This window comes from Chrysochloris asiatica, unplaced genomic scaffold (assembly GCF_000296735.1).
Source record: "Chrysochloris asiatica unplaced genomic scaffold, ChrAsi1.0 scaffold00048, whole genome shotgun sequence".
In the NCBI taxonomy this organism is placed as follows: Eukaryota; Metazoa; Chordata; class Mammalia; order Afrosoricida; family Chrysochloridae; genus Chrysochloris; species Chrysochloris asiatica.
Genome location: NW_006408566.1, coordinates 6,747,821 through 6,759,402, shown reverse-complemented (window position 1 = coordinate 6,759,402; position 11,582 = coordinate 6,747,821). Strand labels below are relative to the sequence as shown.

The 11,582-nt window shown below is 38.8% G+C and overlaps 1 protein-coding gene across 6 annotated transcripts in view; it reads left to right on the top strand.

Moving 5' to 3' along the window:
* Window positions 1-11,582, top strand: part of SGIP1 (SH3-domain GRB2-like (endophilin) interacting protein 1) — a 360,328-nt gene that overhangs the window by 324,505 nt on the left and 24,241 nt on the right. For all 6 annotated transcript variants that reach the window (XM_006862443.1, XM_006862442.1, XM_006862446.1 and 3 more), the window contains 2 exons: window positions 5,692-5,847; window positions 10,876-11,008. In XM_006862443.1, coding sequence (XP_006862505.1) covers window positions 5,692-5,847; window positions 10,876-11,008 — 289 coding nt within the window. The remainder of the gene's footprint in view (window positions 1-5,691; window positions 5,848-10,875; window positions 11,009-11,582) is intronic.

Here is an 11,582-nt window from a genome sequence, read left to right as displayed (position 1 = left end):
GTGTGCCCGCGGGGTGTGCCCATGGGGTATGCCCTTTGGTTATTTAAATGGTTGTATATTCCTGAGTGCTTTGGTGTACATCCAAAAAAACAAACAAAAGGGAATGGAAGCAAATGCTATTGAATGATAATACACGGAAGGGATTGTAATCATTGCAATGAAATGAAATGCGGATAAATGTAAAGCTGATATTCTCCCATGTAAACTATCACCCAATTCACAATAAAAACTTGAAAAAAAAAAAAAAAGATAAGCACTATAGTGCAAACCATAGCCAGTCTTCAAACCCACCAAAGACTGTTTGGAAACCCTATGTGGGGTAACTATGAGTTGGAATTGACTCAACAGCACTTAACAACAACAGGATACTATATCTAAGAATAAGACACCAGTGTAATATGCAATAATATAAAATTTAAAATTAAAAAATCAAGTTTTAGAGATGGAATTATAGGGCCCAGTTTATGATCCCACCTGAAAATGGACAAAGTATATGAAGCAGTGATTTATTTGCTAGGTGATTTAGGTACCAGGTGAAAGACAGTGGTACCTGAGAGATGGGGAATAAATGAAGTGTGCCATATGATTACCCTGGTTATTTTTTAAGAGAGTTTCTAGGCCACACCAGAGGGAGGGAGACCCTGGGCAGAGCCCTCTAGATTCTCTGAGTTGGGGAAACAGAGCTGAGAGTCCGGGTTTCTAGAGTTCTCATTACAGAGTATCAAAGAGTAGAAAACTACACCAAGAGTCTTCTGAAGACCTGCAGAGATTCTCTGAAGTATTCAGCAAAGTACTGATCAACCCACATGTGTGAAACAAATACCCAAGGGCAGAAAAAGAATTACATGAAAAGATTAAAGATAACAGGGCCAGTAATGGTGTCTATTTCTATAAGCCAGACTGGAAAGCTTCCAGTTTCTTAGAACATTGGGTAGGGTACACAGAAGAGGGGGCTGCATCACCAGTAGGGAGTAAGTATCCATATACTACGTATGTGCTGGTCCTGCCTCACTTATCTTCAAAGCAACACCTAACAGGATCAAACTACTCCCAAGAAAATAAACTGTGTCCCAGAGAAATGCTAAAGAATATAGGAATGAAAACATATTCAGCACCCAATAAGATAGAATGCCTGGCAGCCAACCTAAGGTTGTCAAGCAAAATGCAGAAAACATGACCCATATGTAATAGAATCAACACAATTTGACACAGACCTGATGCAGATGTTAGAATTAGCAGACAAAAATATTAAAACATTTATTGCAATTGTATTCCATATATTCAAGTTAAATAAAGACATAGAAGATATATTTAAACAAAAATTGAATTACTAGAGATGAAAACTAAAATGCGTACATGAAAAATACAGCAGATAGGAATGATGGAAGATTGGGTGTTGCAGAAGAAAAGATTAATGGACTTGAAAATATATCAATAGAAATTTTAAAAAATGAAACTCAAAATGAAAAAAGAATAGAAAAAATAAAAACATATAGCATCAGTGAGTCTAGAACAACTTTAAGCAACCTTGTTGTTGTTGTTGTTGAGTGCTGTTGGATCCGTTCTGACTCACAATGACCTGTATAGAATTTCTGAGGAGCACCTGGTGAGTTTGAACTGCCGACCTTGTCGTTCAAACCAACCTGACTGTTGAGTGCTTATCCTACAGTGCAACACCAGGACTCTCTAAGCAACCTACTATATGTGTAAATGGAGTCCCCGAAGAGAGGTAGAAGGATAACATTTTTTCCAAACTTGAGGAAAACAATAAGCCTGCATTTCTAAGAGTCTCAAAGAACCCCAAACATTGTTATCACATTGCTCAGAAAAACTGATAAAGACAAGCTAAAACATGGTATGTAACATACAAAGGAAAAGCATAGATGATAGCAAGTTTCTTATTGGAAACAGTGAACCTAAGAAGCAACAGAACAATGAAAGGACAAGATTGTCAGCCTAAAACTCTATAACCAGTGAAGTAGTTGTTAAGATGAAGACAAAATACATTCTCAGACAGACAAAGCTGAAAGAAAGTATCATCATCACTCTCAGGCCCTGTAGTGCAATTAATTGCATGGCCAGTTTGAACCACAAGGTTGGCAGTTCAACCCACCAGTCGCTCCTCTGAAACCCTATACAGGGTCGCTATGAGTTAGAACAAACTCAGTGGAACTTAACAACAACAACAATGGCTCTTCTAGCCATAGTCTTTTTATTTCCCACCAAATTACTGGATGGGAACCATGCAAATAAGACATAGGCGACTAATGAGAGCCTTAGGCAGTTTTGCCATCGCACTAGGTATAACATGAGCGACTTCAGAAAGAGGAACAAGGGATCTCACCGTCATTCAAGAAGACCCAGGATTGGAGCACATTCTTTGGACCCAAAGATCTGCCTCAATTCAGGAGACAGAGGGCTGTGATACCAGAGAAATGGAAGCAGCAGAACCAAGAGCACAAGACAGAGCAATGGGCTTCCTGGAGCAAGATGACTGAGTGCCTTCAGCAGGAAGCTCACTTACAGAGTGGAGCGCTTCACGGCACCTAATGGGAGGAGCTAGGTTGGAGGAGCTAGATTGATGGACCCATTAACACCTTTAGGCTGAGATTTATGGTAGAGTACTGTGCCCTTTTGAGCATTTACCAGTAATGTTAAAATTATATGAGCAGGGTAAAGACCAAGGAGTCATGTAGCTGAGAGGCCAAGGGTCAGGGAGAGACGTGCCAATAGACACAGCTGAGAAAAGACTTTCCTGACTGAAGAACTATATCCTAACCATTTCTGATCCTGACCTGTAACCTATTAACTTCCTTATAGCTTCTATATGACCTTGCAGTGAATTACCCAACCCAACAGAAAAGTAGAGTGTGCTATCGAAGACGGTTGGAGGATGGGAGTGTGTTGGACCTCGCCTCATAAGAACAAGACTTTGGCTGATAGTGATTTTGATTCTCTTCCTCTTCGTGAAGTCAAAGGAGACCCGGTGCTGCCCCCATGCCATTCTCACAGACCCATAGCACACAGATATACAAAAAATGTAAAGGAAGTCCTTCAGGCAAAAAGGAAAATTATGACTATATGAATAGATTTTTCTTATTAATCTCTTTTAAAAATAATTTGTTTTAAATAAAAATAATATGATATGAGCTTTTAAAAATATGTGAAAGTAAAACATGACAATAATATTGTATGACAAAAATGGGGGGAAATAGAAGGTGTATTGTTGTAAAGGTCTTATAATACTGTGAAGTTGTAAAATATCACTTCAAGGTAGAATGTAATCAGTTAGAAATGAATAGCATAACCCTTAAGACAACAAATAAAATAATAAAACAAAGAGTTTTAGCTATAATAAAGCCACATACGAGGGAAGTTCAAAAAGTTCACACACACACACACAAACCTGAAATACAAAGTAATGGAATTTTTCAACAAATTTGTTGAAGCCCCTTCATTTATTATTAGTCAGGTCCAAGCAGGATGGAGAGGCTTCAGTCATTTGAACAAGGAAAACTAAGTAAAAGGAATTATTGACTAGGATAGGGAACTGGAGAAACAAGAACTAGAGAGAACTCTGAAATTTGAACTGAAGAGCAGGTATATAGAGTAGCCACTACCCTAGGACTGAGACAATATGCTAAAAGAAGAGCCCTCTACAACTCCCCTCCTGACTGAGATCCAGACCTGGTTGCAAAAAGCATGACTATGGAAGGCAGAGAAGTCTCTGCGCTGAGACGTTGCTAGAAATGGACCCTGTAGAGTGCCAGAGAAAAGTGCTCATGCAGATGTCTCACCGAGGCCCTCTGCTCAGGGAGGACCTAGGGAAGCTGATGGCTGGTGGGACTGCAGGTCACTGTGCGCTGCAGACGTCGGGATCTAGAGTCGTTGTGTATTATGTCTGGAGCCTAGAGCTGAAAAACCCACCAACATAAAAAGAACTGGGCCCTGGGGAAGCCTTGTGCACTACAGAAACCAGATGCTAAGGAAGTACTTTGTGCTACTGGGCACTGGCAGAATCATATGTGCTGTACTTAAGCATGCCACATGTACTGCAAAAGCCAGACACTGAAGAAACCCTAAACTCTGCAGCAGTCTGCATAGGAAACACACTGGAGATGCTTCTCCAGCACCCACTACTAAGTTTAACATCATACCTGTTAGCAAAGAAAATGTGTTACGGGCCACTGTATGGAACGTTGTTGTCGTTGTTAAGTGCCGTTGTGCCGTTGAGTCAGTTATGACTCATAGTGACCTGGTCCAGGGTTTCTGAAGAGCGGCTGGTGGTCTTGAACCACCCATCTTGCAATTCAAACCAACCTTACAGTCCAGCTCATTAACCTGCAATACCAGGACTCGATGCAAATAAGATATATATGAGACTAAATTTTCTCAGGAATCCGGTGGCACAGTAGTTAAGCACTCAGATGCTAACCTAGAGGCTAGCAGTTCATACCCACCAGCTGCTCTGTGAGAGAGAGTTGTGGCAATCTGCTTCCAAAAAGATTTGCAGCCTTGCAAACCCTATGAGACAGTTTTCCTCTGTCCTCTGGGGTAACAATTAGTTGGCTCAGCAGTAAAAAGGAGAGAATTATAGATACATACTGTGGGCTAATGCGTCAGACTGCAAAGTTGTTTGAACTGCAAGGTCAGTGATTCAAGCTCACCAGCTGCTGCTTGGAAACCCTATACAGGGTCGCTATGGGTCAGAACAGACTCAATGGCACTTAACAACAACAACAACTACGACTTAGATTAATCTCAGAATAACTGTTCTAAGGGAAAAAAATAAAACAGTCCCCTTCAGGTTCCCCCAAAACTATATGTAATTCTAGGAAATGTTTAATTTAGTCTTAAACTAAGTGACAGAACTGAAGTGACAGACTTATTGACAATTACCCAAGGATGGACAGTGGACTGATGGGAAATACAGGAGAAAGGGATTATTACGGAGAGACATGAAAAAACTTTTAGGGCTAGTGGATGTTGCCCATTATCTTGTTTCTGTGATGGTTTTTTGAGTGTATACTCTGTCAGAATGTATGGAATTTTGCACTTTTAAAAAGTGAAGTTTATAGTATGTCAATTATACTTCAACAATGCTCTTTTTAAAGTTCATTTTTCTCAGAAACTATCATCCGACTATATTAATTCTATGACTGATTTAACCATTTTGATTACGTAGCCAAGTTAATGAAATGAACAATTAGATAAGTGGGAATCAAGAACTTTATCTCAAGAGTACATAAAAGAACATTCTCCAGGCATTAATCATGTTTCTCAGAGAACTAAAATAAGTTCCAGTGTGGAATGATGTTGTACAATGAATACTTTCAAATGTTCTGCCCAAATTCAGAAACCAAAATTAGAGCAAACCATCAGAATTGGTGATTCTATTTGTGAGAGGAATTATATATAGCCTTTTCCACAGAAAGAGCTGCACTTTTCTTCTTATTGTCCAAAATGCATTCAACAAAACAGCCACTTAATAAAAGTGTTAAAACAAACCGTTGGCTTCTTACATAGGGAGAAATTGATTTAGTAGTTGAAAGTGGAATTATAAGAGCTTACTTTTAATCTCTACTGCTGTTGAATATTATTACTTATGTCTTTCCTTTTTCACAATTGTTTTGATTCACAGAATATTGACCCATGGTTCCTTTCTCTTTCCTCTGTGTTTTGATTTGACAGATGCATCGTAAAGATTACCGGAGAAATGGTGTTATCCTTTCCTGCCGGCATCACCAGACACTTTGCCAACAACCCATCCCCAGCTGCTCTGACATTTCGGGTGGTGAATTTCAGCAGGTTAGAGCACGTCCTGCCAAATCCCCAACTTCTCTGCTGGTAAATATGATTTTGCACAAATTTTTAGACATGTCTGCTGCTGAACTCTTTGACCCTAGGGGCAGACTTTGGTGGTTGAAAAGCATTGTTAGAGAAATCATCGCCGTTAAAATACACTTATTGATTCAAATACTGAACTTTCTTAACTGTCAGGGTTTTTAAAAGTATGTATGTGTTGCTCCATATACTGATTTTTAAATGCAAATACAGGTTTTTTAATTGCCAACAATCTCAACTGATTAAAGTGACATTTAGTGAAATAAAATCTTTATCAGTGATAAATTACTCATCTGTTTTGCTTTTCATTAGTAGACAATGGATGAGAGCGGTGAGGAATAATCCCAATAACAAGAGTAAAATCCTATTGTTAAATGAACATCTTTTAAAATCAACTGAGAATCTGTTTTATGACTACCCTTCACCTTTGGCATGTTTTCTTTGATGTTTACTGGTTTTTTTTATGTGGTTTTTTTTGTGTGGTTTTACATGTATGTCTGTGGCTATATTTATATGGATATAATTTTCACATATTCTAGTATTACACCTATTTATCATTATGTATTTATTATATGTATTCATGTGTAAAGTCACACAATGCATACATATATGCTATTAAAATGATTCATTATATCAAGTAAATTATTTGCAATGGATGAAACAACAGCATCATTCTTAATATCTCCTCTTTTTCATCAAGTCCTAGCTAGTATTACATCAAAGAATCTCTCTCTAAAGTGGCCACTCTCCTCCTTTATGGAGACATCCCTTCTCCCTGGGAATACTGCCAGGCCCCTGGATCACTACAGTGGCTTCCCTGAATCTAATCTTAGTCCACTTCAATAGGTTTTTCACACAGCAGCCAGTCTTGTATGAGGTAAATGATCATCCTCACTCCAGTGGCATTTACATTGCACCTATACCTAAACTTGTTGTCATTTCCTTTTGATGTTCTGCGTCATATACACTTGGCTGCCTCTTGGTCCTTTTCTCTCACCATTCTGCCTCAGAATCCCTATACCTCCAGCACACCCAGTATTCTCAGAATCATTTTAACACCAGGACTTTTGGGCTTGTTTCCTCTGCCTGGAATACGCTTTCTGGCCTTCTTCACCTTCCTCCTAGTCATCCTTCAGATTCAGCCTAATGTCTCTGTGACCCTCCCACTCCCCACTCAATCACGTCCCCTTGTTATTCTCTCTTTGCAGCACTTATTATAATGAATAATTCTGTTGTATTTATCTGTGGTTCTTCATTCACCTGTCTTCTCCACCTAGACTGTAAGATCCATGAGGAAATGGAAGATTCTATATTAATCTACCATTGTATCCTCATACCTGCCCCTGCAGGTTTATTAGATAAGCAGTACTTGTGTAATATGTATTGAATAAATGAATAAATGAACAATTAAACTATAACTTAAAGAATTTAGTCAGTAGGATGTTTATGTGGAAATAAGTAAAAGTTGTTGATAATTGGAATTTGAGAACCAATATAAATGAAGTATTTTAATTCCAATGGTGAACAAACAGAAACAGGTCTTTTTGACAATCATAATGGCTACTTTCCCCTCTGTGGCCATTGCAAGGGCCTAATTAGCAACTTCGTTCCAGGACTATAGCATAAAAGACATAATCATCCATTAGGATCAAAAGTAAATGTGAAATAGTGTCATTGGAAACATTTATTTCAGTTTCCTCCTTTTTGATGTCTGTGTTGAGCCAGTTAATTTTATTTTTCAATATTCCTTCATGTAAAATTAGAAATTGTATGCTACTCCCTCACCATTTGTCTATAAATATTATTATTATATTATTTCACTCTGAAGCAGTTATGTTGCTAAGTTCTAAGGAACATGTGCAGTAACTATTTATATGTATATGTTGACATATAGACCAATCACTAGTTGCCATCAAGTGTCAAGTCAACTTCAACTCATGGTGACGCTATGTGTGTCAGAGTAGAACTCTGCTCCATAGAGCTGTTTTCTTTCAGAGATAGATCGTCAAGCTTTCCTCTAAGGTGCACCTGATTGAACTTGAACTTTCAACCTTACAGTTAGCAGCTTAGTACATTAACCATTTATCCTAGTGAATTGAATTAATCATCATTCCAAAACTGTTTTTATATGACTTTTAACAGCCAAGTTAACCACTTTATACCACCCAGGGATCCAATGATATGTTACTGAATATTACTTCTGCACCCGTGTCAAACAGTTAACTGAAAGGTTAGAGGTTTGGGTCCACCCAGAAGTACCTCAGGAGACAAGCCTAGTACTCTGCTCCCAAAAAATCAGCCATTGAAAACTCTATGGAGCACAGCTCCATACTAACACTCATGAGTTCACCATGGGTCAGAGTCAATTCAGAGCAGCAGCTATGGAGTGTTTGTGTGTGAATTTCTTGTTGGGTTTTTGTATGTGTGTTGGTTTTAGCTTTGGTATAGTTGGAAAATTTGAACTGCAATAAGACTGACCTGGGCTGGATGTGACCTTATAGACAATTACAGACTTTTGCTGACCCTCTATACCCTTATCTTTTGTCTCTAGTCTGTTTTCTTTGAAAGTATAGGTAACTTGGTGGCTGGTAGTTATGTGCTGTGGTAGTTATGTATAGCTACCCTGCACAGGGTTTCTGAGGTTGTAAATCTTCACGGGAGCAGAAAGCCTCATCTTTCTCTCATGGAACCACTGGTAGTTTCGAACTGCTGACCGTGAGGTTAGCAGCCTAATTCGTAACCACTGTGCTACCAGAGCTCTAACTTAGATGCTTATAATAATAAGTTTGGGCAGCGTTTATCAGCCTTCTTACCTCAGCTTGACTCGGGTGCAAAGTCTTAGCAGGACAGGGTTCTTTTCCATTCTTTTCTACCTGCCTAGAACCATAGAACTTTGCTGTGCTCTCAATATTCTTATGCCAGGGCACAGCAGAGTCATGAGGGTCATGTTGAGGCTGCCTCCAACAGCCACTCACTCCTAACAGACCAGTAGCTGTTGTAAGACCCCAGTGTTTTTTAGACCTTGCTTTCTTGCTTTGTTTGACTTCTGGAGGCTGAATCTTACCAATTTACTTTTGATCTTCCATCTTTTCTCAAATTCTAATTTTCTTTTTTTATACTAAATTTGCTCATGTTTAAAAATGAGGATGGTAATTATTCTTTGTTGGGGTTAATCTCAGTGGTACGATTTGTAATACATCTGATACAATGCCTAATACATAACATAATAGGTACTCAAGAAAGTAGACCTGTTACTATTACATTGTATCAGATATTCTGAAAATGAAACACCAGGTTGTTTGTCTCAAGCTGTTCAGTCATGTGAGGTCTCCATTTTCTTGTGGTAAGTGAGTAGGAGCTTTACATTCTCTTGCCTATGGTTTTTGTTACTGAGAACAAGCATTCACAAGATGGATTGTTCGACTTGTATGATGACCGGCCTCTAAACAAAGCTGAGGACTCTCATGTTGTTGTTAAAAGCTGTCAAGTCGGTTCCAACTCATAGCAACCATTTATAGAGTTTCCAAGGAGCAGCTGATGGGTTTCAACCACCAACTTTGCAGCTATCAGTTCAGTGCCATCAAGTTAGTTCCAATTCATAGCAACCCTGTATAGGTTTTCCAACTGGTGGATGGTGAGGTTGGACCACTGACCTTGTCCACTACTTATCCTACAGTGCTACACCAGGACCCCGATGACCCTCACAAGGATGTGAAACTCTGTAGTTGGAGACTACACTCAATTTTTCTATTTTAACTACTATGATTATTTTCTTTTAAATTCCAGGAGTGACATTTTTATGATTTCAGTGTTCTTAAATGAAATATTTTCTATGCTGAAAAGGGCCCCTAGTGACACACAGTGTGTTAATTGTTAGACTACTAACTGAAGGGTTAGCAGTTCAATCTCACTAGGAATTCTATGGGAAAAAGGTGAAGCAGTCTGCTTCCATAAAGATTTGTAGCCTTGGAAATCCTGTGGAGAAGTTCTACCTTGTTCTTTAGGGTCACAATGAAACAACACTGACTTAACAGCACTAGGTGGCAAGAAAAGGCAGCAGGGTGATTTTAGGATCCTTCCTTTCTCATTGGGAAGTACAGTTTGTTATTGTTGTTATGTGCCAAGGAGTCAGTTCTAACTCACAGCGACCCTGTACAGGGTTTCTGAGGCTGTAAATCTTTCCAGGAGCAGAAAGCCTCATCTTTCTCCTGCAAAACAGCTGGTAGCTTCAAACTGCTGATCCTGAGGTTAGCAGCCCAATTCATAACTACTGCGCTAGTAAAATAAACATTGGACTGCAAACCACAAGGTCAGTAGTTGTAGCCTACCAGCAACTCCGTGGGAGATGAGGTTTTCTGAGACGTACACTCTCAGAACTTCAGTACAAGGGCACTGTGAGTTGGGACTACCTCTACAGCACTTGACAACAACAACAATGTTTCTCATTGTTGTTGTTGCTGTTAAGTGCCATCGAGCCGGTTCTGAAGTGAACTGCTGGTGAGTTTGAACTGCTGACCTTGTGATTCAAACAACCTTGTGGTCCAGTGCTTATCTTAAAGCACCATGGTTAAAACTATGCTTACATTTAGCCAAAATCTTTAACTCAGTAATTTCCGAGAAACTACTGGTCAACTCAATTAAAGAGAAAATCAATGTACTTAGCTCTTTGATTGCATTAACTGACTAATTCAGATGAAACATTTGATGATGTAGAAAAGGCTATTAAGTTGGGTTTAATAAATAATTCACTCTGTAAAGTAGCCAATTATAATCCGTTAATATTGCTATGAGTGTTCAATGAGATTTATAACAATACTGGCTCCCTATGGATATTAATCTATTAACATTACATAATACCATTCAGAATTGTATTTTTACTAAAACCACACTACTGTTAACAAATCATCTCCAAGAATTATCAAAGATAGATATATATACATTATATACCATTTGCAAAAATATTTCTTGTGTGGTTTACGTCTGATTTGTTATAAGATGCTACTCAATCTTTTGTTTTTCCTAATTGAATAGTGATAATACCCAAAATGATGCCAATAACAAGGAATTCTGGGTAAACATGCCAAATTTGATGACTCACTTAAAGAAAGTGTCTGAACAGAAACCCCAGGCTACGTATTATAATGTGGACATGCTCAAATATCAGGTAAGTCTATTTATATGACCAGGGTATCTGTTTCACATTATAAATTTATATTGAAAATATAACATTAAATAAAATTAAGTAAAGTCCCATCTCTTTTTAAATTACAGTCATGCATCTCACTTAACAGTAAACCAAAAACCAAATCCATTGTCACTGAAAAATTCCCACTTATTAGCGACCCTATAGAACAGAGTACAACTGCCCCTTTGGGTTTCTGAGACTATAAATCTTTATGGCAGCACAGCCTCATCTTTCTCCCTTGGGGTGACTTGTAGGTTTAAACTGCTGACCTTGTAGTAAGCAGCCCTACACGTGATCTACTATGCTACCAAGGCTTCTTTAACGTCCACAGTCTTGTTGTTGTTGTTGTTGTTGTTAAGTGCCATCGAGTTGGTACCCACTCATAGTGACCCTATGCACAATGGAACAAAAGACTGCCCAGTTCTAGGCCAACCTCACAATCGTTGCTATGCTTGAGCCCATGGATACCGCCACTTTGTCACTCCATCTTACTGGGGGGTCTTCCCCTTTTTCTCTGACCCTCCAGCATACCAAACATGATATCCATCTCCAG